Below are 27,905 nucleotides of genomic sequence, written 5' to 3' on the forward strand. Positions count from 1 at the left end.
CCCCGGGGGTGCCCAAAGGCCGGGCACAACTCTGCCTCTCGCTGTGCTCCGGAGGAGCCGTCACCGCGCGGCGCAGCACTGAGCGAGGCGCACGATTTTGCTGTTCATCCGCCTGCGGGGGGGTGGAGGAGAGGGGGGGGGGGGAGACGTGGGGAGGGCTACGGGGGGGAGACAGGAAAAAAATATATATTTCCCACACTGCCAGAGTAATGCCAAACTCCCTGTGAGTGGGAAGAGCGGAGCAGATGCTGGAATGAGATGCCAAAGCAGCTCCCCTTTCCCCTGCGCTTTTGGGTGCCTATAAATTGCTCCAGCGCGCTCGGCAGCCTCCTCCTCTGCTGGCAGGTGGCACCGGGCGGGATCCCGCTCTCCCTCCGGCTCCGGCGGCACCGCGGGCTCTGAGCGGCGTCGGGCAGCGGGCAGCGCGTCCCCGCTGAGCGCCGTCACCTCTGCGGGGAAAAAAAAAAAAAAACAACAGCGAGCGAGAGAGAGAGAGAGAGAGAGAGCGGGGCGATCGCGAGAGGAAAGGCAAGTTGCAGGGAAAGTTGACTCGGACTGGCACGGTGTGCAAAAAAAAAAAGTCGATCGCCGGCGGGAGCATAAAAGTGCGGCGGTCGGGGCGGCGGCGCCGCTCCCTCCACACCCGCCCGCGGCGGCCGCAGAGCAGCGCCCGGACCCGCCGGCAGCGGGAGGGCCAAAGCCCCGGGAGCCGGGCTCGCTCGGGCTCGGCGTTTTTTCGGCTCTGAGGAGGTCCCCGCACAGCCATCAAGATTCTGTCCAAAAGCAGGCAGGAGGATCGCCCTGCGCTGAGCCGGCTGGTGGGCAGCAGGCGGCGGCTGATCGCGGCCGGAGCGCTGGGAGTGGTGATGGTGCTGCTGCTCGTCGTCCTCATCCCGGTGCTGGTGAGCTCGGCCGGCACCTCGGCGCACTACGAGATGCTGGGCACCTGCCGCATGGTCTGCGACCCCTACGGCGGCACCAAGGCGCCCAGCACGGCGGCCACGCCCGACCGCGGCCTCATGCAGTCCCTGCCCACCTTCATCCAGGGGCCCAAGGGGGATGCCGGCCGGCCGGGCAAAGCGGGGCCCCGCGGGCCGCCGGGGGAGCCGGGACCGCCCGGGCCGGTGGGGCCGCCGGGCGAGAAAGGCGAGCCGGGACGGCAGGGGCTGCCGGGGCCGCCCGGGGCGCCGGGGCTAAACGCGGCGGGGGCCATCAGCGCCGCCACCTACAGCACCGTGCCCAAGATCGCCTTCTACGCCGGCCTGAAGCGGCAGCACGAGGGCTACGAGGTGCTCAAGTTCGACGACGTGGTCACCAACCTGGGCAATCACTACGACCCCACCACCGGCAAGTTCACCTGCTCCATCCCCGGCATCTACTTCTTCACCTACCATGTGCTCATGCGGGGCGGCGACGGCACCAGCATGTGGGCCGACCTCTGCAAGAACAACCAGGTGGGCCGGGGCGGGGGGGCAAACCTGCGGGAACGGAGCCGCGACGGGACGGGGAGCCGCGATCTGGGAGCCCCGAGAGGAGCGGGAGCCGGGAGGGGACGGGGAGCCTCGAAGGGCGGGGAGAGCCCGGGTCCGGGCGCCCTGCAGGGAGCAGGCAGCCCCGCGGTCTCGGCGGCCACGAGTCCCGCCTCGGAGCGGGTCAGCGCCGGCGGACGGCGGCTTTGTGCCGAACACCCCTAGAAACACCGTCGCGGCCCCGGCTCGCCGCCGTTCCCCGCGGGGGGATGGCGACGTTCACAAATAATTAAAGATCTTGCGATGCCGCCGCGCGAAAGACGGCGGAACAATCCGTTTTAATTAGGAGAGGCGCTGCCGCCGCTCTCGGCGGGGCTGTGGCGGTACCGCCGTCCCCGGGGCCGCTCCGCGCTCCCTCGGCGCGCACTCGTGGGCCCGGGCAGCGCCGCTGTCGGCGCCGCGCCTCGAAGTGCCGTCGGGCAGCGGCCGCGTCCCGGGCAGCGCGGGGCCGGGAGGGGCCGTTCGCTCGCTCACCTCTGCCCGCGGCGGCAGCTGGGTCCGACACGGCGCTTAACCTTTTGTTTATGGCTCCTCAGAAACGCTGTGAAAACGGGATAATGAGGACATCGGCGGCAATTAATTAAATTAAAAAATGTCTGCCGTAAATATCATCGCGGCAGATAAACCGGGACCGGTAAAGGAGAGCGCGCTGTAATGCATTCGCTTTGATTTCTCCACTTAAAGGCAGCGCTGCCCGCCGTGGGAATACAATTATGCCGGCAATTAGAACGCACGGCCATTCAAGGCCCCTATTATAACGCGTTTTAAAGTGTTTATTTTCCCAGGCCCCGGCGCTGTTTAAAAAAGTAACGGGCTATAAATATTAAATGGAGCCCGAAGTCTGTTTCCAAACACGACAACTTCCAGCGTCAGGCACGAGGCGCACTGAACTCTCGGCGTCTCAAAGAAAAAAAGGAGGGAGGTGTCTGTGTGTGGAGCTGCAGATGTGTGTGCAGATATTCAGGCAAATACCCGCACGCAACTTATGTATCACAGATGCGGTTCCAGCACAGCAGTCCCTCTTTTGGCTCTGCTTTATCCTTGGAGCGCCGGTGGCTGACGGTGTGTGTTGGTGGTGACAAAGTGCAGAAATTCTGCAAGTGAGGCGTTGGGGATTCTGACAAAGATGTCACGGTAAACGCAGTGTTTCTAACAATGGAAATGCTGGGTGGAAGATGCGCGGCTCGCAGGAAAGCCTTTCATTCCCACGCGAAGCCTCCAAGGAGCACCGAAGTGTGCAGAGTTAATCCATCACAGGGAGGTGCTGAGTGCGGAGCTCAGCGCTGTGTCCCCGTGTGGCTGCAGGATGAGGTGAGCACCGTGCGGCTCCAGCGCCGTTTGGGGCTGAGCGGCTTTGCTCTGAGATACGCTCACTCTCACAGCAGTGCTCTGAGCATTCCTTGAGGCTCTTCTCACAGGCTTTACCAGGAGATGATGCTGGCTGACCAAACGAGCAGGTGTAAGCCTACGGCACGCTGGATGTACAGGATGTTTACCACCAGGCACAGGGAGCAACATCTGCACTTTGGGTCTTTTTTCTTTTTTGCCTTCGGGCACAAGGTACTGACTCAAATCTGAACATGAAATGTCTGTTGCTGTATCCAGTGTGCATATGCTGACCATAGGACAGTCAGGAATACAGTTTGAGTTTGCTCCTACTATCCACAGTCAATACAAAATTTAGAGAAATACAGTACATAGCATTTAATTGTGAGCTAAATGGAAATTTGGGAAGCAATATAAGCCATTTTGTTTGCCAGCAGGCAAGGTAGTTGTTTTCTGTGAAAGTTTCTCCACCTCGTCTGCAGCCATTTCACCCCTTTCCATTTTGCCCTTTCCATTTACACTACCAGCACACCCAGTCCGTGCTATTTTTTTGAGGGGTGTTTCTAGGGTTAATGCCCAGAGCCTTCAGCTCCACCCGCTGGTCATTAACCCAGAGGAAACACCCTGTGCTTAGAATAAGGCTTGCTGAGACACCAGCCGAAGAGATGCGCTCAGTAAACAATTCCAGGCGGTTCGGGATGAAGAAGTTCTGACATAGCTGGGGATTGTTAACATGCAATAGTAAATTTGCAGGCTGCCAAAGCACTGGAAGACTTCTCAGCCCTTCTCACCCATACAGGATGAACAAAGAATTCCCACCTGCTGTGGCTTTTTAGTACTACGCTGTCCTCCACGGTAAAGATCCCTCCTCCTTTTTTAACATCTCAGCATTTATGGGAGATCATTTCCCGTGAAAGTGTAATTTGGAAATTTGTCATTTAAACTTGAAAGGGATCCGTGGCCATTTGTGACTGACAGCCTATTCCTTCGGTTCAGAACAGACAGAATCCCACACGTAGAACACCAAGTCATGCATTATTACTTAGCACAGGTTTGCAGCGCCTCTAAATCACTTCTGCTCCATAACAACACCAGAACAAAGACAAGCAATGATGTGTTGCACTGCAATAAATCACACACAGCCAAGTTTAAATATTTTAACAAACAGGGTCAAACTATATATAAATGATTTGGAGACTTACAGTGCCACAGATGTTGCTGGAAACCAACGTCCATCCTGAAATTACAGATTACGTCCAGTTTGCTGGAATGTCACATCTAATCAGTAGTGGCATAGCCAGGGGGAAATGGGACAGAGATGCATGTTCGAGTGGAAGTTGTAAATGGAATTAGAAGTCCTCCACTGCCTGTAAATTCCTGAACCTCTCAAAGTAAACAGTGACGTACCCATCATTTTTCAGTGTGCCTCTTTTACACTGCACAGAAAGTAACTGCTTGCTCAATGAAATGTGGCACTAACAGCTCTTCCAAATCCTGCCTGGTTCCTTACCTGCCTGTGTGCGCTGGGGCGTGCTGTGAGTGTGTGGGTGTGCCTTTCTCGCTTCTTTCTGCAGCGTGATCCTATTAGCTGTACAGCAATAAATCGGCCCTGGAACAACTCCAGCTCGGTATCCACAGGGCCTCGCTGCAGACCTTCGCCAATGTCAATCACTTGTTCCACTGAGATGAAAGTTGCACCAATGTAAAGCTGGCACATGACCAGAGCCAACTGTCCCAACTCCAGCTGTTACTACATATGTGGTTTCAAAGGCACAACACGTTTACAGGAATGCAAGTGGTGCTGTGCTCACCGGGTGGCTGAGGAATGAGCAGGTCACTGCTTTAGTTTCAGATATTTTGTGTGAGTTTTGTGTGAGAAGATCAGCAGTACCCATAAGAAAAATAAGCAATGTATCTTCTTACACACGTGAAGTGGCAACGTACAGAAGCTGAATAAAATGTTGAGGCTACGCTTTAAATCTCAGCACGCAGGAGAGGTTCTCTGGGTTTTCTTAACCACTGATTATGTGTTTCGTGTAGGTTCGAGCTAGCGCCATTGCTCAGGATGCTGACCAGAATTACGACTATGCCAGTAACAGCGTGGTTCTTCACCTGGAGCCGGGAGATGAAGTTTACATTAAATTAGATGGAGGAAAAGCACATGGAGGGAACAACAACAAATACAGCACATTTTCTGGATTTATTATTTACGCCGACTGATAATGAGTCAAAAGACCCACCCAAGCACTCTGACAATGAAGCTCGCCCTTCTAAGCAATGGATTTGCGTGGCAAAAGTCAGTGAAACAAGCACCCCAGCAGAGATTGACCGCTACACCTCACCAGTGGGGGAATGTCGAATGCTACCTGGTTCACATCTGTATGACACAGAGAAACTTTGCGTTAACAAAAATACAAAACAAGCTAGACAGATGTGCGATCCACTACCGCCAAAGCAAATACTTCCTCATTGTTAGTGTCCATGTGAATGAAGTCTTACATAGATCAGATTTTTATAGGAAACAAACACAAAAAGACGCTGAGTTATTTCTTCAGTGTATATGATACTTTGATGTGCTATGATCTTGCTGCTTTATCCATACTTCAGCTTTGGTTCTTGTGACTTACCTGCTAACAATGATGCTTGGAGTCCACTCATAGTGTGGTGAGGAATGATTTTACAATAAAAGGAAGAGGTAATCAAAATACACTTTCTCTCTCCAAAGGAATTGTTTGCCTTGTACTTTTCTTCTCCTTCCACTTAAAACTAGAAACTAACCAGCTTCAAGCCTTAACTCGATGTTCCTGCTTCGTAGGTTTACATTAGACTTTTAACATAATATCCAACCACTCAAGTTGTTCAATTTTGTCTTCCCCTTGGCTGTATTCTAAAAGAAAAAGAGGGATAGAAAAAACACTTTTTTTTCCTGAAAAATTGAACAGCTGTCGAACTATTATATTGGACCAAATCCCTGATTACACTGAAGCCAATGGCAAAACTCCCATTGATTTTAGTGGAAAGAGGATTTGGCTGTTAGTTTGTAAACATGTGTAAATATATATTTAGCCAATGTTACAGGCCCATTCCTGATGGTTAGTTGTGTAACTATTTAGGCCTAGAGTCCACATCCTCAGATCCAGGTCACGTATTCTTTGCAGAAACTAGTCTTCATTAGTCCTTTAGCACTTAGTCTGTACTTGGCTACTATTTTTAATAAAACAGTGATGACTTAACATACTGCAGGTGTTCAACTAGGATTTTGTAGGAATGGGCCAACACTTAATTGTCTTCAGTGTCTCATCTCACTGAAGTTGGTGGGATCCTTCCCACAAAGGAAGAGTGAGAGATGAAATGTAGGAGAAAATGTTGGGACGCAGGCCTTCTCCGTGGTACTTAGCTATCAGTTTGTAGTAAGCTGTGCCTGAGATGGACACAGATAAGTATATTACCAAAAATGAAAACACATATGCAAAGAAAGAAGCAGATACTTACATGCAAGAGAGTGTGTATTAAAACCTATTTTTCTCATTCATATATATATATATATATAAAGATATATATATCTAAAGTCTCAAAGAAAGAAGTTTAATACGTACAAAAGATTAATAGCTTGGAGAATTAAACTAAGCACAGATACTATGAGTTACATAGTTATAAAAATGCTTTAAAATCAGTCATACCAGGAATAGCCACAGAATACTTCTGTTCTGAAAATAATTTATTATTCGCTTTGTTTGGGGGACGGGAGGCTATCTATTTCTCTCAGTTAAATCTTGCAAATTTCCATCTAAAAACGTTACTGAGATTATTAACTAGCTCCTTAGCACAGCTGGTTATGCTATTCTTAGCAATTTGGCAAATTCAACGTAAAATTTGTGAAAATCATTGAAGAGTAATAGAGGCAATCCCTAGCATTTCCATGTCATGCCATTTGCCATAAGCAACCTTGTCTAATCCGCTAAGGGTATGAACTCAGATTTCTCTGCAGTAAGACGCCCAGAGTGTCTGCCATTGAGACAAAGAGCTCTCCAGGGCTGAGTCCTCAGTAAAGGTGATGAAGATTTGAAGAATGTCTCTAAAAAGCCTCGTTTGAATGAGTAAAGCTTTTAAAAGAGCATAGTTCTCGTTCTGTTCCTGGTTTGAGTTGTCAAAAAATAGACTGAGATGGTCCAGGCAGAGAGGATGGCTGGCCTCATTCATCGAGGTGTTACAGAGGGACAGTGAGTTGCAGACTGCTTGTGTATTGTCTCATCAGATCGGTTACACTTTCGGGCTACAACACAGCACTGAGCTGTGTGTAGTGGCAGGGATCACTCCTGGTTTCCTACTACTACGTCACGCATTGCAGTGGCAGATGTGTAGCTGACTTCTTGTCTGTTCAATCCAAAATTGCTTTTATCACTCAGCGTACTGCCAGCAGTGCAGCTAGAGGTTGTCTGTGTCAAGCAGTAATGTAACAAGCTAGAAATCATTTGCAACTAGCAATGCATATTTACTGAGGTATTTATGGGACAAACTTCAGCACCATAAGACATATTAGGTGAAATCTGAAGAAGCTTTTGAAATCAGGCTACCATTACTACCGGGTAAGACCTTCTTTTTTGGGTAAATCGCTTGGTAAAAGATAGACAAGAGGAAACAACACACTTTATGTGAAAAACACATATAAGGCAAACATCTATTCCTTTTTCATCATATCTTGATATACTGATTTGTAAAGACTTATATCACAATCTTTGTTATAACTATTGCAACTCATTAAAACCATATTATGTAATATATTTTGACTTTTGGTGTTGCATCCTTACAAAAAGCCGATGGTCTTGTATGCACTTACATGTGATCATTGGGAGATTCCATGAATTCCAGGTGACAAATTAAAAAAGAAATCCGTAACACGACTACATACAGGAGTCTACAAATTGCTTTATTAAAAAATAGTATTTGTCATGTATTTTTTCTGCCAGTTTCAGTTAGAAATCAGTACATTGTTCAACAAGAAAGAAGCAGCATCTTTTTAGAATTATTTGAAATTTTGCCCTCTGTTCTCTTTGGAAGTGATTTAAAAGTGACAGACCTTCTATCATTTAAATAGTGCTTAATAAAGGGATAATTAGCAGATTATCAATATTACACGAATGAAAATCACACCCTGGAGAAGGGGAATTTAATTGAAAACTGTGATTTCTTTCAAAGCTCAGATGATGCTTCTTCAAAAATATTTTTGGAGAATGTAATAATAATATGAGATTACTCTTTGGTAACAATTATTTTAATACACTGAAAAGATTTTGCATATCCAGCAAATCATTCATGAATGGACTTTTAGAAGGGAGGAAATACAGAGAAAATAAGTAATTTTGGTGGTCTAATTAAGAAGTCATGATCAGGTTGTTCATAGCACTAATACCTTCTGGATCTCTGAAAAGAAGCACGTATTTAAATGGCTGCTCTCCTAAATCAATCTGAATTGCACCAATCTTCCCTATAAGGTAGGGATATTAATTCACTATTCTTACTTAAAAGTCAACCACCGCTTTGGATTTTCTATCAGTATTTTATCAATTTTATCCTGTGATATGCCTCTAATCAGCATTTTAGGAACAATGTTTTTGAGGATATGTGAATATCCGTGACCTCCGTATTTCATCAACCTATTCTTTGTGTGCACATCATGAGCCATCAGCATTCTGTCTTCGTAGCCTTCATCGATCAGCATACGAATCCTGCAAAAGCAAAAAGCATAGCTCTCACTGACAGGTCCTCAACACAGGACTCGTCAGTATTTAAACCTCTTACATCTTAGTACTCCTACACTGCATTATGACTATTTTTAGGTACTGAAAACTTTCCTTATATTTATTTCAAATTTAAAACATTTATTGTACTGAATTGAAAAAACTCCACTCCTCCACGCATCTCAAAGTGGAGTAGGAAGACTCTTCCCAGTTGGCACAGCTTTGGATTTCCTGAGCCTGTGGAGGTATTCAAGAATGTCACTCTCACAAAGCACGGGGCGTGGTTTTATTTGTACAAGTAATAAGTTCTCAGGAAAGCTCCTTTTCAGCATGATCAGTTCATGGGGTTAGCTGTTGCTGCTGACACAACACTAGTTGTAGTTAATAGCCATTAAGGACCTGACTGGTTGTGCTCAGTTGCTTTCACATTGTCAGTTAATTCTCATCTAGAATAACCAGGTTGATAAAAATTCTGAATTGTCGACATCATATTCCACATAGTTATCAATCAAACATGTTTCAAATATGCTCATTAGATTAGGTAAACAAGATGAGCATTGTAAAGTGCTGGCATGTGCCAGCAAGTTAACAGGAGTTAATGCAGCAGCCCAACTGAAAGACTCGGCAAACTGATAAACTTGACTCAAAGACTTCTGGCCATTGCCTTGTGGCAAGCCTGATACAAGGAGGCCTTCTGTTCCTCATTTCACTCTGGGAACCTCAATCCCTTGCTACACTCAGTTTTTAGAACTTATTCTGTAGGAATCCAAACTTCTGCACTGCATGACTTTACACCCGTAAGCTTCTGTTTTTCGCTTGCATTAGTAGCAGGCCACAGCATTAAAGTGGCAGAGGCAGATAGACCGGACTATTTCTCACTGAGCCACCTAATTCTATCATATACCAGCACTGTGAAATTCTAATTTTCACCTTCTTGACTGTACTTTGATCAGCAAGAAAGCAAACTCTAGTTCTGTAAGTAACCACACCATATCTGGAAACCCTTACTGTCAGTTTTTATTACAATTACAAGAAAATACATCTAGCATAACCTAATTAATATGGGCACAGTGGGAAAAAGTCAAGTGTGACAGAGCTTGGTAAGAAAATATCTTTCAAGAGAACAATATAAATAGTATGTATATTGTAGGATTACGATGTCACCAGTTGTATGGGATCTGCTGAGTCACAGCCTGAACCTCTGATTGATCACCTGAGGCGAGCACTGAGTCAGCCATGGAGCACAGGTGAAGGCAATTCTCCTGTGCTGCTGGAATGGGGGGGGCCTGGCTCCACCCCTCCTAGACCTACTTAACAGCTGGCTACGGGGGGAAGAGCTCTTCTGGAGATTTGCTCTGCTGGAGTTTTGTGAGTGAGCCCAGGAAAGGGGTAAGCTTTCTATCTATTCTGTTTTTATTATCATTATCTGCTTTGCCAAACTCTCTTGTTTATTTTGTAATTATGATATCTTAATATTCATTGATTATACATCAGTATTTTCTTGATCCTGAAACACAGAAACCACAAATTAATCAGAGAATAAGAGCAACAATACTGGAGGGCTGTGTACATTCTTGGATGATTAAACATCCTCTTAAGATCATCTTCTTCCACAGCTGGACTCATTTTGTGGTTTGGGGAGGCATAGGGTCCTTTACATTCCATATTTGAAGCTTGATCATTCCTCTGAGTTCAGCTGGTACTTGCTGCTGACTCAGGGAAAGCTGCCCTTACAAAAATTCAGTTTTTTACTTGCCCTGGCAGTAGATTGCAGCATAAATGAGTTAAGTACAAACAAATTAAACTCTGTTTGAGTGGATATTGTCTGACCACAGAAGTTTACCTGTATTTTGAATAGATAAGATCTGAACGAACTTTTTTCTATTTAGTTGGTCAAAATTTGTTCCACTGACACACTTGAAGACCATTTTGATTGCCACCTCTCTAGCATTGCTTGACCAAAAAAAAAAAAAAAAAACCACCCAAAAACAAAAACCCACAAAAAAACCCCTAGCAACTCAGGAAGATTGCCACTGTCATTAAATGCCCAGTGTGGTTGCACCAAAAGCTTCCCAAAACCCACCTAACAGCACTCCTAACTCGAATGCAGGTTTTTGCATCATACAAGAGAAAACAAACTTTCAGTATTTTCTGCCTATGAGCAGTGCTGCAATGAACACTCAGCTGTCAGAGAGTTTAAGGAGAGATGCTGGTGGCTGAGGACTCATGGATGGAATGAAAACTTTGCCATGGCTAAACAAACTCTTATTAATCAAGGCATAGTCCATCCTTCTACACATTCTCTTCCCAGTACTTCTATGCATGTTGACCAACTGTGGCACAGGAGAGAGGAGCAACACATTCACATGTGTGTACAGTGTGAAAACTGCAGACTCATTCCAACCCTTCAGAACACTGAGCACAAGACAGAGAGTTCTGTTAGAGAAAGGATTCCCAGTGTGAAAAGCAGCAGCAAATGCTTGGCAGTAAGTGGAACTGTAACTACAACAGCCTTAAAACAGATGTTTCACAGCTAATCTGATGGTGAATGGCAGAAAAACAAGATCTCAAGTGCAGGTGAAAGCAAGCAAGCTACTTCATTGGTGATCAAGAACCTTACAGGCTTTCTCATGAAAGAGAAATGAAGAATTACTTCTGATTCTGAAAGTGGAAAAGACGTAAGAGAGGCTGGCATCCCACCCCTCAGAAAACAGGCACTTGACTACACATAAACACTGAAAATGAACAGCAAAGGAGGATGGCATATCTGGACAGAGAGAATGGAGCCATGCTTCGTGTTAGCAAAGCACAGCAGACCTGTCTGCAGCTGAGCCAGCACTGCATGCACTGCGGAAATGAGGAAGAGGGATCCTGCCAGTAGGGCCAATATTTTCACATTGTGAATGTGAAGAGAACGGCAGCTCTGAAGAGACAGGAACATCATCCTTCCAAAGCAGGAAAGGACAAAGCAAACAGGGAAGATAAATGATAAAAAGTGTGGATGACCAAGCGTGGTTTTCAGGATGAAAAAAGGGAATCAAATCCACGCAAGAAAACCAATGAGTTTTGCTCACTTGTGAGAAGTCATTACAGGCTCAGACAATGCTTGGTAGTGACACTGGGCTTCAAACCAGTCAAATCTTAACACATATCCTGTATATCCAGACTTCCCTTTTATAATTTGACAGCCTATATACATCCAGTAAATGATAAAATTAAACAAAATCAGCATGGAATTAGGACAGAGAATGAAGTTAAAGCAGCTTTTGATCTTTTTCTCAAGTTATACTCCACGACTCTCTGATGCCACATTTTCCTTTGCAGATAGAAGAAATTATACATGGTGCCCTAGAAGTGACAGCAGCAAAAAAAAAAAAAAAAAAGAAAAGAAAAAATCCATTAATTTAGTATGAGAAAACACAATTTTGAACTGTAAGCAGAACTGCTCTGTGATACCCTTTAAGATGTACAACAATAATATTAATTTGTCAGTGGCAATGCTATTGCTTAAACCACACTAAAGCATGTACCTTGCAATTCTGTCATTGTCACTTGGCATGTCAATGTCAGGTTGGAAGTGGTAATAGATAAATTCTGTACCAAATAGGTCATACTCCAAGTAGCATCCAAGTTTTGCAAATTCCAGAAGTTTCTTTGTATCAAATATGGTCCTGCAGAACACACAGAACAAAATGTCAGCACTGTAAAAGGGGGAAAAAAACCCACTAATGGTAGGATGGTGATATATATTGTGACTTCCTACTTGTAAGGAACAAAACCAACGTAAGATGTTGAAAAACAGAACTCATGTTTGACACGTGCAACGTAACATGACACACAGCATTGTCTTTCTTTCAATCATGCATTAAATGCAGATGAAGCAAAAGCAACTCTTCCCCCATGATATAATAAAAACATTTACAATCATCTTTAAATGGAAGCAGAAAGGTTACTTACTTTTAATATCACTAAACTACTAAATAGACAATCAAACAAGGAAGGACATTTAAGGAGGAGGTTAACTCAGTGACATTTAAAAAAAAGACAATGGATTGCTTACATAAGACAGATTTACTTTCCCAGAAGAGTTACAGGAGACAGATACATCCAGGGCTTGTTTCATCCATCAAGCACTGTTAATACGTAACTTTGTCTTCAGTTTCCATAATGTACAGTGATGTCTCCAGACTGTCACTGGAAATGCAATATATCACAGTCTGCCCTGGGATGTGGCCAGAACACCTTAAGGAAATGCTCTTATGAAAATATATAATGGGTCTGCAAGTAGCTGAGGTATGGCTTTTGCATCAGATTTGGAAAGTGAAGGAACAAAGCTACAAAAATCCATCACTCATTTGGAAAAGAAGAATAACTCTACAGCTCTGTTTTTTTTCTCTGAAACATTTTTACCAAAAATATAAACTATGCAAATGAAAAACAAGAATAACAAGAAAACCCACTATCCAACCCTCAAATGTAAACCTTTTAACCCATGTGAATTTATTCTTATAACCATTACACGTTTTTTGCATCTAGGGAGAAAATAGCTTTCCACCAGGGCAACACAGCTAACCAGAACGGCTGTAGTTCTGTTCTTATTGCTGATATTCACGTCATAATTTTATCCTATACAATTACATCACAGTCTGCCACTATGGAAATGCTTGACGTCACAAATTCAATATATTATGACTTAACAGGATCAAGGAGGAGGAACAGACGAGAGAGAACCCTTGCTGAGTGAAGCCTGCCATCAGTAGGAGTCTAAGACTTGCCAAGTAAAATTAACTGAAAGTGTTATTTCAAAATAAATGTTACAGTTTACAAAGACTGAAACTACATGTGTTTTCAAGATGCAGAGCAAGCATGTAGGTTATTCTAGATCCAATCACAATCAGCTCAGACAGTAGCCAAGAGCACCTATGCCTGTGCAGTGACCCTATGTGTTTTTGAAAACAAAAACAAAAACTAGTCAGGGAAATAACAAAAAAAAAAAAAACACACCACTCCACCAACAACATATTTCAAAATCACAGCCAGAACAACAGGTTTTGGAAACTACACTTAGCATAGTGGTTTTGCAAGTTCTGTCCCACCAAGAGTAGGAGAGCTTGATTTCCCCAGCCCATGGGTCCCCTTGGAGGCCTCACTGATGCAGCAGCAGCAGCTCCCAGTTCCACTGGCTGGTCCGTGTGCTGGGTGTAGATGTTGGGGCAGCATGGCCCTGAGCTGTCCTGAACGCAAGGAAAATGAGATGGGATGCAGGTCCTGCAGGCTGGACTTCATCTGTAAGTCACCTAAAGGACACCCACCAAGACACGTTCAGACCAACATTCCCAACAGCTGCTGTGAGTCTTTGAACAAAAGTTCCTGAAGCAATGGATGCTGATCTCTACCAAGATCCTTTACAACCTTAATCCCCGTTAAGGGATTGGATTCAGTAGCCAAGATTCAGGAGCTTTTGCTTCCTAGCCTTCATGTGCACTGTATTTCCAAGATAGACACTTGCTACCTTTTGTTCTAAGATGCGAAATGGCAAAATGGTGGCCTGCATTTTAGTTTTAGCATTTGACTGTAAATCCACCTGAAAACTGCCCCTCTGCATATGTCAAAAGCTGGCAGGAAATATGGAGCTATGTACAAATTCATCTCACACTGAAGGGGCTGGGATGCTCCCAGATGGATTCTTCTCAGTGAAAGAGACCTAAAATGTTAAACGCACATTGCAAAGCCAAACTTCACAGCAGTTTAGAGCCTGTGTTACAGCAACTGCCAACCTGAATGTGTGAAAATAACGATAGAAGAAAGACAGAATAAGGAAATGCCATATTGCTTATCAGTGGTTGTAAGAGAAACTGCACCTCTGCCTTGACTGTTTTCCTGCTTATGTTGCTTATTTTTTCCACCAATAAATCACGGAATTCAGTGACTTACAACAGTGTATAAAGGCAAAAGACCAGAACTGACGTTGGTGTTGTAGCAAAAATAGGTCCGTAAGTACTATGCTGCAGCCTGCTCAGTCATCTTTCACAGAAACATTTAAGCCATCAGTTTTTCTTAAGAACTGAGAAGAAAAAAAAGAGCTATACATACAATGGAATTCAGGCAAATACATAAGGAAAGGCCGTATCATTTCTGTATCATAGAATATAAGTAAAATTTCATGACACTGAATATTATGCTCCTAAAACCCCCATATAAAACACCGAGCTCTGTACAAAACCTGCAGCGTGATTTGTAAGCTCATAAAGCCTAAAATGATTAGAAATTTGGAGATCAGAGCTCTTGTCTGCATTACACTCATAGTGAGGACAAACAATCCAATTGCTGATAGTCATATGACCACATTATTCAACAACTGTCCAAACTAATCAATGCTCGGACTTTTTCCAACTCATCACGGGTCACACAAGATCACACAAAAGTGATTTGTTAATAGAGAATGTGTTTCTAAATTGGAGTGAGAAAAGCACCTGGTTCTTCCACACATCTGATGTAGGGCTTCAGGTTTTTATTCTCAAGGAAAGTAGAAGTTAGCTCTGTGGTCTAAGGTAAGGATCATCCAAAATCCAACAGTTTTCATTTTAAGTAGTATTTCTTCTGTCTGATAGCAGAATTGAAAAGTTCCAGCTTTGATTCAGAATTCACCCAAATCACTGAGTGTTCCATTAGCATCAGTGGCCCACTTTCCAAAACGCTGGAATCCCAGCAGCCCTCACCACATCTGGGAAAGCCACTCAACATCCAGTTCTCATGATTTGTACAGGCAGGTGAATTCACCAAATCTTCTTTAAGGAATAAAAAAATGCAAAATGCAGCTACAGTTATTCCTAACCTTGCATCTTCTGAAGGAGTGCTTACCTGTCGAGGTGAGACATGACTGTTTTGGAAGTGTCAGCCCCGGCTTCCTGCAGGATGCGAACTATCTGGAAGGGTGCATCGCTGTGCCTGCCAGGGTGGATGATGATGGGGCACCCGATCTGTGCCTGTGCGTGTGCAGCCGCCTGCAGCACCCTGCGCTCGCTTGCAGTCATGGGCCAGGAGCAGCCGATCTCTCCCACCACACCGCACCTGATGTCAGTCCCATCTGCTCCGTGGAGGATCTCATCAACAATGATGCCTGTGAGCTGAGGATTGGGGAAATGAGGCTTTTTGTTAGCAGTACCATTTTTATTCAAGCAGCATCAAATGTGTCTTGTGGACGCTGTGGTCCTACTACTGAGGTCCTTTTAGACTTATTTAACAGTTGGGGGTGTGAAAATGCTGCAGTTAAAATCTCGTTTCTGCCAACTAACATTAACCTAGCCATTAACTAAGACCAAAATAAACAGAGAAGGAAATCAATATAACAGTATCCACAATTAAGAGCATTTCTCCCTCAGTTGTCTGGTTTGTAGGGAAAGCTAGTTCACACACAATTTGAGTACTGATTTAAGTTGGTAGGTCCAGAAACAAGTCCTGCTAAACCGGGGCTCAGCAAAAAAGGAATTCTTGTTATTCAGACAGGAAAGGAAGAAAGTCTGGCAAAGATTCCAGGCCTCAGGACCCAAAAGTCAAGTTTAAGGCAAATCCTGCTCTTTGGAATGCAAATGTAAAACTACAATAACTCAACTGATGCCAGAACTACAAGCAGAAATCTCAGCTGAGCATATGTCCAACCCTCCATGCTATGATCACACTCCTTCTGCTTCACGTATAACCAACCTACCAAACATTTCTACAGACAACCAGACAGGGAATTCACTTTTTTCACTTCTTTCCTGAGATCAACTCAAAGAACATTGCTCCTGCATCAATAACACTCTCATTTCACTAAACACCTCTGAACTTACAACACCTACTTATCTCCCTCATTCAGCTAAGGCTAGCAAAAAAAAAACCCTCAAATTATCTTTGCCTAATCAGAAAACACATCATTAAATCAAATTAGTCTTATCACAGATCACTGCTCCATAAGTAATTTCTCCTATTTTATGATGCTGACCCAGAACATCAGATGCGGATGTTGGTGGTACAGCAGCAGAGGTGGAACCTTGCCTCCAGTATTCTGTTACATGTTGTTGCCATGTGACAGATGGCAGCAGAGGGGCAGTCTGACAAAACAGTGTCTGACATGAAAGTGTGGATGAAGCAAAGGTGTGTGAATTCCTCCATGTGGAAAAAAATCGCATTCAGTGACATTCATTGATGCTTGCTGAATGTTTATGGAGACCAAAGAGTGGATGTGAGCTGAATGAGCTGATGGGCGATGCGTTTCAGTGGTGACAGTGACACTGGGTCACCTCCGCTAGTGCAGACTGTTACAAGCATAGCATGCAGGGAGATTCCTGCTAAATACACGGAGCTAATGGTGGTGACCATGCTGAAAAAGTGTTTTGTAGCTGAGGATTTGCTCTGTCAAATAGTTTCACTGCGCTCTTTGTTGTAGTTTCCATGGAAATAAACAGGAGGCATTACTTCTGGAGCAATATATATAATTGTCTTTTGGACTGGATTCAGTATTGATGAACCGCTGACTGCAGGACACCTGCTGCAGTCCATCAAATACTGAAGGGAAACCTGTGCCCATCTACTTGTACCAAATTCTAAATGTTTAGGAAAAGCACTATCCTACAGCTTGTTCCACTTCTGTCCCCTGAGGTTTACAGTACTATATCACATCACATCTGCTGAAGTTTTAAACACTTATTTTTAAAATGAATTTGACTCATTTGTAAACTGTGATAGATTAAAAAAACAACTTTTCTCAGCTCTACTCATTCACATTCACAGCCTCCTGCCTTGGAGAGTTCCCTCCCTTCTTCTCCCTATCATCACATTTTCTTAATAAAAGATGAATGAATATTTATTATTGTAGAAATATCTGGGGATCTCAGTCATTATTAACACATTGTCTTGGGCACCGTGCAAACAACAGGATTTAGATTCTGCCCTGAAAAGCCTGCAAAACAGTACAGAAGAGAGAAATAACTGGCAGCTTGAGCAGAGTGATGATTTACAACTGTCCTATAAATACTGCTATTTTTTATGCTTTTTACAAGAATTCTGCGTGATCTAATTGGGAAGTAATTACCAGGGAAACAGACAAATGAGGAAGAAGAGATATGCTTCTTCCCTAAATAATTGTAAAAAGGATAATTGGTGTTGTACCAGATGCCTACATGAAATATTTTATCTTCCTTTTGCTGCTGCGTTATAACTCTCTGAGAGAAAACACAGCTTAAGCACTGGAAATGCTGACAGATAATCCCAGTACACACCAGTAGGGCTGGGCCAACTATTACACAAAAGCAGGAACACTGTTCTCAAGTTTTGCAAATTAAGAACTTAAGGATTTCACCCATTTTGTTTGAAGTTCTCTCCATCTTTGACACATTCAGAGATGATTCGCAGCAGAGAGGCCCCCAAGAAATGCTTAAGACTTACCTGCTCCACTGTCATAGCCTGCATTTGAGAAGAGTGTGTGGAATCCACATAAAACCCAGCCCCAGCAATAATATGGACTCCAGTTTCTTCAGCGAGTTTCTTCAAAGTCTTCATATCCCGACGGATTCCCATGGTCGTGTTCTCCACAATAGTTCCACCGCCTGCTGCTTTAAAATGCAGCAGCTCCTCCCTCACGGCATCCATCTCCTGACACAGAAGAAGGTTGTCTTTATGGCTGTAGGGATTCTGCTTGATCCAAAACAAGTTCTTCATCTTGATGGGCCCCTCAGACAAAGGCTCCTGGCCTGGTGAAGGTGGACAGAAGAAGCTGCTGTAGTCCATGGACAAGTGTTCATGTGTCAACGTACAGCCGAGCTGCTCCGGCTCCACCAGGCCCAGCACAGTTTGTGCCTTTCCACTCAAGGAAGACATTTTTCTTCAGCTATTGTAACGGGAAAAAAAATCAGATTTGAAAAATTCTTGGAAGAAGAAAGGAAACAAAACATTTTAGACAATGCAAAAGCATTTCTTAGAAGATTTCTGAATTCTCACTTACACACATAGCTACACATCCAGTGTGCCTGAATGGTTTCAAGATGGTTTCAGCAGAACAATCAATACAAAAAACAAAGCACTTATGTTATCCAGTTACAACTGTGCCTAACCCTAACACTATAGAAATATCACATTTCAGTAAAAGGAAATCATCATCATCATTTATTGTGCAGTAGTTGGTACAACATTAAGATAAATGCTTCCTATTTAATAACAACCACTGCATGTTCATTTTGGATTCTCCACTCTTTGGCAGCTGTCAAATTTTGTCATCTTGAATTTTGTCAGCTTGAGCCACCAGATGAACACACTTTGCATCCAAACTGAGTATTCCTGACTGGTACCTTCACTCCAAGTGTCCTCCAAGACGCGCTTTCCCCTTCCCACATTGAGGAGCCTCGTGTGCTCCAGCGCAAGGAACGCAGGGAGGGGGGCCAAGTGCTCACTCTCTTAGCATGGGCTGAGTCCTGCCAGCCCTGCTTGCCTAGCCCCAGAGCAGCTCCTCCAAGCAACAACAGACATGGAAAACCCAACTTGACCCCGTCCAGCTGGGCAGAAATTCCAGCGTGCTTCCAAAATGCTTTTTCCATCAGCTTCCTTGACCAAATATTTTACCAGTTAAGAACAGACTAACATTTAATTTACATGGCTCAGCCTCAGTGCTGAGCTTTTTTTCCTTATCTTTAACATAAATGAAACCACGTTATTTTTCAAAACTTCAAATGAACTGTGACAAAGACATACCTGTAGGCTACCATCTACAATTGGCTCACGTCACAGACATCTGCTCAGTGGAAGTTTAGTCTGGACCTCTACAGGTTAGAATTAACTGCTCCATTGGGATTTTGGGGTATTTTTCTTCTTTTGGAGGTGGGGGTGCTCTTTTTAGTTTATGTGCCATATTAACATTAAACACAGCTGACTACTCAGCTCATGTTAGATCTTCCTGATGCTAGCTGCAAAGGCTGGAGGATATGTAGTTACAATCCCTAGTCAACCAAAATCAGCAGTTATGAAACAAAATACATGTTTAATCATGTCCAGAGGACAGGACTAACTAGAGCATGCATTATTGATTAAAGAGAGAGGTCTTTCCCATTTCTGTCTCCCTTCAGTGAATAATATCACAAACATGGATTTGCCACTGGTGAAGCCCTCAGAAGACGTTTTCCTTTTAACTGCTAATGTTAATCTACTAGGATGACAGAAAGCTGAAATCTGAAGGGCACTCGAGTCTGCATATCAAAGAGCAGTAGAACACCTATAGTTCTTTGGGGATACTTTCTTTTCATAAGCAAGACTCACTGTCAGAGCACACTTGTCACAATGACCTGTAGAAGGCAGACTCACCTGTCGAGTTAAGTCAGCACTGCTGGCGGTTCCTTTATCTGAGAACTCGGCCATCCATAAGAAAAAGAAAAGACCGATTGACCGTACTTCGTGCTCTCTGTGTAAGGAGCCATGTGTGATAATTCCATTTAGGAAGAACTGTTCTTTTATGAATTTCATTTGTAGACTGGTGCACTGACTTGTTTGAGAAGGCAGAATAATAATTATTCTCATAGAACAGACTGCTGGCTGACTAATAGAATGATTTATTTTTTGCCAAACAAATTATGAAGTGCATGATTTCAGAAAATATTATTCTTGAGCAAACACTTAAAAGCAAAATACCTGTCTTAGTCAGAAACTGCTGCTAACTGCAATTCAATTAAGTTACCCAGCCATTAATTGCATTCTGGAATAAAGCGATGCTCTATAGAGCAGCCCACTATTCTGGAGGAAGTTCAATGATCTGAGTCATTCTTATGCACACAGCAAAGAGACTATATGGTAACTGTACTCTTACTTTTTTCCTTTTTTTTCATTAACCACCAATGCTCTGGTGTGCAGAAGGACCCCAGCAACACAAGTGATATCCCATTGTGGTAGGAACCCAGCAGCACAGTGATATCCACTCTGTACTGCAGAAGTATTTTTTTCACTACGTTCATTCACGGATGATTTTCAAATCAATGGATTAAGTTAGGAAAACAAACCTATATAAATATTTAGGTCTCTAAATATGTAAGTATTGAAGCTCTTTTAAAAAATCAGACACAAAATAATTATAGTCTCTTTCCTGTTAAGGAAAGAGTTATTTATTCAGTTACTTGACACTTCAGAGACTCCAAATAGCCATTCTATGTGATTCAGAAGTTTTGCTCACTTTCCAATCTATTTCATTTAAAAAAACCTTAACTTTCAACATTAGTTCCCGCCAATTCCTTTCTGATACAGGTAAATTAGATTACCCTCAATTAATCTGGCCTGAAGATTGGGAAGACCCATGGTTGTGTGAAATTTTCATACAGCCTGAGGCTGCTGTCTTCTGATTTACAACAGCAGGAAAAACCTAGAATTACCTGTTAAAGTGCCAGTATTCTCCTGTAGCAGGTATTAATCTGTTAACTTTTCGACTGGAGTTCAGATTACAGCATATCTACAATGCTTACAAAAGCACTACCTATTATTGAATCTTTTGATTGAGGCAAGTATTTTTATGACTGTAAGAAGCATCTCAAAAATGAAAAATGACACAAACAGCATTTAAAGTAAGCCTAATTTTATCTTACTGAAAAATATGATTAACATTAATGTCAGTGCGTGCTTACTAACACAATTTTAGAAAACCAACACTTCTAATAAAAAAAATATTACGAGAACTAAAGACAGCCAAAAATTCATGGCTGGAATTATTCCTAAAAACACTGTCCTGTTATCTTCTCTACTGTCATTTACATAGACAGCATGCCATGAATATGCTGCAACGATACATTATTCTTGATCAGATTCGTCTAATGGAAACATAATTTAATTAGTGACTTTAAAACATTTATGTGCAAACAGCTATTAAAATGAATAACAACTGCTGCTTAATTTAAATGTGTATATGTTTCTTCAGAAAGCAACGTCCATAGCCTTTACTAATGACAGGTCTGCATTATTTTACACATAACTTCCCTCCAAAAGTTTGTTCTTTCGTACTCTTGGGGACTGAATTCGTACCCTCTCATTTAGCCATCTAAAATCTTCTGCAAAGTAATTGCTAGACCGCTTTTGTAGTGGGATAGAAAACATACCCAGAGGCAATTCATGCAGCCTACTCTGTGTGTTCGAGACAGGCCGGGACAAGTTATGTTCTGTATCTGCCTCCTTCCACGGGCTACATAGGGAGTCAAGAAACAGCTCTAGACAAGCATTTTAGGTGGCCCCATAGGAGATGTGTAGGTTCTGTCTCCTGAATCCTCACACAGGTTGAGGGGAGGAGAGAGAATGGGAGGGAAAAAAGAGGAAAGGTGCATCTCCCTATGACAACAGGGCAGCTGCCTACCTGGCCATAACAGTATTTTGGGTTTGGAAATCTCCAGTTTACACTCTGGTAGTGCCAAAGCACTGCCCCACAGACCAAGGTTCCTCTAAAATAGAAATAAATGATATTTCCTGAAAATTGCATAGTGAAGGGAAATAGATGTAATCTTTAAGATACAATCAAATGTATTTTTCACAACAGCCTTCAAACAATGTCCTAACATCTCTGTAATAAACTCTGAACAAATCCTTACAACTCATTGTATGGTGCACAAAATACAACTCTCACCATTAGCCTACTGTTAAATACTGGTGAGGTAAATATTTTTTCTAACAGTATTATTAAGAGAAAAGAAACTTACGGCTAAAAAGGTCACAGTACTGCATTCCTTGCTCTGGTTTTTACCACTAAATTCAATAGATGGTTTGACTGAATACTGACAGCAAGATCTGTGCTTCTGCTTTCCCCATCTGAAATGTGCACATCAGCCACTGTGACATTTGATGGTCTTGTAATGGGATGTCTTCCTAGGTTTGGATTAGTTGCTTCCTACAGTAATCTCATATTGCTGAAACATTATAAACGCACAGGCATGGCTCCCACATGCTAACGCTGCACTTGTTTTGATTCGGTAAGCACATTTTAATGCTGCTAGCACAGATTCTCTCCAGACTTGTATGAGAATCATTTTATTGTCATTACATTACAATGCAAGATTACGGTGACACTAAACCCTGATTGAGGGGTTTGACAAAAAAGACAAAAAAGAATTACAAAAAATGCAAAAAAAGAGTGGCTGGTGAATAGATATTTATTATATTCCAAAAAAAAAATTAAACATGGCTTCTATTTAGTAACACTGGTTGCTCTGGCTGCATGGGGAACATTGTAAGAGGGTCTTTCCCTGTATAATCAGATAATCCTAGGAAGTGTGATACAGCAAGGTTTGCTATGTACTTATAGCTGGAGGAAACACTTTAAGCACTCAGTTCTACTGTGAGTGACCTCTACAATGCACAGAAAGCCCGTATCAGAAATGCAGAGCATAGATGCAGTAAACTACCACAGAGGTTTATAGGGCGAAACTATTCTCCCTTCTCCCCAGCACACAAGCAAGTTTTCTAAGTTCTCTGATACATGAAAACCTGATTTGGAAATCGGATGAAAGGACCATGAAAAAATGCAGGTTTCTGGGCAAGCAAGCTCTTGTCTCTTCTGCACAAACAACAGATGTGCTTCTTTGAAGGTGAAGCAGATTATTTCCATTAAAGTCCTAACCGTCCTTCCCTGATTGAATGATAAGAAGTGACATTGGTTGCTTTCTTATCCCAGACTGGAGCTATGAGACTAACAGACTTTCTGAATTTCATGCTAACTCAGAAAATAAAGCTGCAGCAGGTCATCTTATCCATCCGAGTAGAGGCAGTGCTTTCTTTACTCACTAGCTTTTTATTCTGTTGATTAAAAAAAAAAACAACAAAAAACAACAACAAAAAACAAACAAGTCTCATGACAGCTTTTCATTGCATGGCCCCTTGCTTAGTGCAGAAGTACTAAGGGAAAGGGATGTGCAGTGCTGTCTCCCCACGTAGCTCTCAGTACAAATGCATCAGAATGACCTAATAGTACCACCCTGCAGGTAACACTAGGGCAAGCCTTAGTGTCCTAAGGATTTATGTGTGCTAGGAGTGATTTTGCTTACCTTGATTAAAGCCCTCTGACAGCAGGTCAACACTTCCAGCATCTCTCTCTTACAGGAGCTCTCATCTAACCCCACAGAAGCATAACTGTAGCTCTTCCCTTAATAGGGTATTTGCAGTTTCTCATCTCTCTGTGGCTATACTTTCATGGAAAAGTAAGAACCTCACCATTTCACGTGTCTGTAATCTCCTGAATGGGTAGGAATTGGCCAGTGGATCCAAAAAAAAAGAGATCTTTGGGGGGAAATAATCGAAAAGCATTGCCTGTCCGTTGTATTTTTTTCCTTTAAACATGTGGTCCCAGAGATGCCCAGAATAATGAGCTGACACAGCAGCCTTCAACAATCTAGCTCTGGTCCTACAGCAGTGAGAAGCACCATCTCCTTAAGCAGCCAAGGTAAAAGAAATTTCAAACACTGTTTTTCCTCTACATTTCCTACATATGATTTGAGCAACCAAAAAGTTTTTAGACAACAGAAGTAGAAATAAGACTTTGCAGAATATGTGCCACGAAAAAAAGTTACAAGACTTTTAGTGAGCACAACATACTGCTGGAATGGTACCGGCAATGTCCTACAAATTAGAAGCAAAGACACTTGAGTTGTTAGAGAATTTAAACACTATTTCAGCATAGGGGGAAGGCCAATATATTGATTTCTTGCCCTTGGAACCTTTGAAAAATACACCTTTGGGAAAGAAACTGGGCAAGTGAGAGCAAAGCTTTTAGAACATTCACCTGGAAGGATAAGTGAACATTCTCAGTGCACACTCCTTGCATTGCTCAGCTACTGGCAGACAGGCTGACCTTCCAGCATCACGCAGTCTGAAGGGCACATTCTCACGCTACTTTGGTCTTGAATCAGACAAGCACAGAACTGATTTCTTCCTTACCATTTAATACACACACTTTTTAAAAAAATTGGTTTAAGTTCAGCTGCTGTTAAGACAATAGAGTCAGTCTTTCATTTTACCTTATTTCTAGGCAGATACTAGATTCAAATCTGAGCATTCTCAGAGCAAAGTCACATGGAAGTTTCTCTTCCTCAGAGATCTGAGATCAACATCCCCATAAATGTTTTTCTCATCAACTTCTCCTTTAGAAGAACTCCAGGGGATTCTGTAGTTTGGGCAGCTTCCAAAACTATTCCTGATAAAAGGTCATATAAAAATTCTGCCCCAGGATCAAGCATTACATTAATTATATTTTACATGCACGTACAGTGGTTTTAGGCCAAATATCAGGACTGAAGTCATTTTACACTGTGTAACTGTCTATGCAAACACGGGCCAAGGCCCGCATGCTGATACATGTGTTTGTATTCCTAGGGCTAAAAGGAATCTTATTTGCTTCTCAAGGTGCTGGGTAACAAGCGCATGCTCTCTTGCTATGACAGTGTAATACAGGAAATAAATATGTCTCCAGTATTCATTCCCTCCAAATTTCAGATCCGAAACTTAAGCATACAGCTAACTACCATTATTCTTATTGATTTAATTGGCTTTCTCTTTACTTAAGGTCACACATATCTCCATAGCATGGATACAAGGTTTAGTGCCTCATCTGAGATGGCAGACTGCAGCAACTTCTGTTCCAGCAGAATATAGCCCACACAGCAAAACATGAGGCAACCGAATGCTGGGGTGCAACTTAGAGCTGTCTTGTAACTCTGAGTCTGTATGCTTTATAGAGTCTGTATGCTTTGTCAGCAGTCAAAGTCAATCACAGAAACACAGAATGATTTGGGTTGGAAGGGACCTTTAAGATCATCTAGTTCCACACTCCTCTTACTGGCAGGGATACCTCTCAATGGACCAGATTGCTCAATGAACTCTTACTTCTACAACCTAGACTATGCGCTCACCCTCAGTTGGGTACAATATCAGAACAGCAGGAACAACCGACATGCAGAAGCTGGAAAGGTTGTCAGCTCTCCTGCATATCCTTTGGCTTTTTCAAAGTACAGTTAAATGGTCATAGTTAACAAGAACTGTATGGAGAACTGTCTTCTCTTTCTGTGTCACAGAATAACAAAGTATCTCTGCAAGAAGGTATAAACTCAGTATCTCCTTGTCCTGGACTCTTCATCCTGGAAACTACTAATTAGTTGCACTGCAAGAAATCTTTGATACCCAGTGTGAAATGAGCAACAAAGAGTGGGATCTCCACATCAAAGTTTACAGCCCTCAAGAGTTCCAGCAGTGAGACCAGAAGAACTTCTCCAGACCCATCTGAACATGCCCAGTGATAAGCAAAATCTGGAGGAGTCCGATGCAAAAATCCAGCTTTATTAATTTTCATGAAATCTTAAGAAATCTTGGCTTCAGCTTGCTGAAGAATGAATGCTGTTCAATGTTTTAATTTCTGAGAGATGGAAAAAATATTTTAGATCCACATGAAGTGAAATAAGAAATAAAGTACACAGAATGTTCAGAGAAACATTCCTTTAATAAACACTCTCTGGTACCATATGGCTGACTGTATACTGATTTTGATATGTGAGGAGCAGGCTGATGTCTTCCCAAGCACGGAGGGAAGTGGTGACGCTTGCTCCTGCTCCACCATGCATTAATTTAATAAGTTAACACTGGTCACCTATATGAAATGTAATTAAACATCTGAATGCCATTGTTGCCACCTTTGATTATTACTACAAAAATGAATGAGATGACGGTGACATGAGGGCAAATATTATGTCTGTTAAATTCCAAAACATGAGAGGCACACATAATAATAAATGACACATACGTAGTCTTTCATGTAACAATCCCGAAGTACCTGACAAAACGATACAAAACCACCTATTACAAGCATCACTTCACCCATCACCAAACCGCCGCCCCCAGCAGGAAAAAGGCAACAACCTTTAAACACTACAGAACATATTATGGCAGATAATGTTGAATAACAAACACATCCAGCATAAACCGCAGGGCAATTCTACACAGGCAAAACACTATTTTCCAAAAAAGAAGTGACCTCTGGCTAGTAGCCTGTTTCATTCAACAGCTATCACAGGCTTCCAGCACACAGAAGACGGCATTCTCAACAAGAAATGCACCTAAAAAAAAACAGATTTCAGATTTCGTAGAGGTCATTTGTACTGATGATGAACTTGCTCAGCCACAAAAGTTGTTCATCTGAGCTGGTCACCAAGGTGATGTACGTGTTTCAGCTCAGGATCGGGCCCACCTCAGCACAGTGCCTGCAGGGGCTGCCCAGCCCTGGGCACTGCTGGCTGGTGCCAAGGGAACCTTGCTGAACCTGGCACAACACGCTCCTTCCCGCTGCCCTGGCATCGCTGCAGGGCAGGAGAAATCAGGGCTTCACGGAACCGAGCTTCCTAACGGGCGCTGCACCTCAGGGCACGGCAGACACACGGTGCCTGCATGGAGCTCTGCTGTCGAGCTTCGTGCACTTCAAGCATCTCAGAGGGCAGCGGGAGCTTCCAGGCAGAGCAGTACCTAAAGACAGTTCTGAAGGTCCGAGCTTGGGACCGAGGCACTTGCTCCCTCACAGAACTTTCCTTTGACGGGAAAGTACTGCAGACAGAGGACGCCGTCCCAATATATAGCTGGCTATGCGCGCACCAACAATAAATACCAGCTCTAATAATAGCACGTAGCGCCGCACGCAGCGCAGCGGCCTCAGCTGGCCGCGACTGGCTGACTAGCGCACAGGCGATGCTCTCCAGCCCGGTCCCCCCCGCCCCGCCTCTCGCCGCAGTTCCCCACCCCCCCCCAGCACCGCCCGCCATCGGGCTGCGGCCGCGCGCGACGGGTGGGCCGTGCTCTGCCTCAGCGCTCCGACCCGGCGGGCCTGCGGTGCCGCCGCCCTCTACCGAGCGCTGAGCTCGGCCCCGCCGCCTCCCGCTCTCCCCAGCGCCGGGAGCCGCTCTCGGCTGTAACTTCGGCGAAGTTTCCCGGCCCCGCCGGCGCTTACGCCGGCCCGACGGGAGAGGCGCCGCACCCGCCGCTCCTCAGAGCCCGGCCGCGCTCGCTCGCTCACCTCGCGGCGGGACCCTCCGCCGGCAGCACCTCGACTCCCGCGACTCCCGCCCCGCTCGGGGAGGGACTTACCCGCCGCCCCGCCGCGGCCCGGCCCCGGGGACTGCAGAGGGGGGGAGCGGGGTGGGCGTGAGGCCGGCGGGGAGCGGGCGGCACCCCGTGGCGGGCTCTGCCGCTTCTTTCCTTGCCCGCCCCGTTCTCGGACTGCGCTGTCGTCCTTGTTGCGCTCAGGGCGACCTGCGAGCAGCCCGTGCCGCTGCCCCGCACGCTGAGC

The 27,905-nt window shown here is 44.0% G+C and overlaps 2 protein-coding genes across 4 annotated transcripts; one reads left to right on the plus strand and one right to left on the minus strand.

Annotated features, from left to right (window-relative positions):
• The first annotated feature begins 235 nt into the window (after positions 1 to 235).
• Positions 236 to 5,564, plus strand: C1QL3 (complement C1q like 3). The gene is made up of 2 exons (XM_052694825.1): positions 236 to 1,454; positions 4,896 to 5,564. Exons 1-2 carry the CDS (start codon positions 867 to 869, stop codon positions 5,073 to 5,075), a joined length of 768 nt encoding a protein of 255 aa, XP_052550785.1. The 5' UTR covers positions 236 to 866; the 3' UTR covers positions 5,076 to 5,564.
• A 2,197-nt stretch (positions 5,565 to 7,761) lies between these two features.
• PTER (phosphotriesterase related) lies at positions 7,762 to 27,827 on the minus strand. Of its 3 annotated transcripts, none has more exons than XM_052694823.1 (6): positions 27,633 to 27,827; positions 18,020 to 18,498; positions 15,455 to 15,720; positions 13,744 to 13,827; positions 12,124 to 12,264; positions 7,762 to 8,581 (listed from the first exon to the last, which is right to left on the minus strand). In XM_052694823.1, exons 2-6 carry the CDS (start codon positions 18,449 to 18,451, stop codon positions 8,371 to 8,373), a joined length of 1,134 nt encoding a protein of 377 aa, XP_052550783.1. In that variant the 5' UTR covers positions 18,452 to 18,498; positions 27,633 to 27,827; the 3' UTR covers positions 7,762 to 8,370. The 3 variants fall into 3 exon arrangements, with proteins under 3 accessions (XP_052550783.1, XP_052550782.1, XP_052550784.1); XM_052694822.1 differs by having other exon boundaries at positions 18,020 to 18,461; positions 27,633 to 27,825; XM_052694824.1 differs by lacking the exon at positions 13,744 to 13,827 and having other exon boundaries at positions 18,020 to 18,461; positions 27,633 to 27,819.
• Between the last annotated feature and the right edge of the window lie 78 nt (positions 27,828 to 27,905).

The sequence above is a fragment of the Tympanuchus pallidicinctus genome, unplaced genomic scaffold (genome assembly GCF_026119805.1).
Source record: "Tympanuchus pallidicinctus isolate F22 unplaced genomic scaffold, pur_lepc_1.0 scaffold3, whole genome shotgun sequence".
In the NCBI taxonomy this organism is placed as follows: domain Eukaryota; kingdom Metazoa; phylum Chordata; class Aves; order Galliformes; family Phasianidae; genus Tympanuchus; species Tympanuchus pallidicinctus.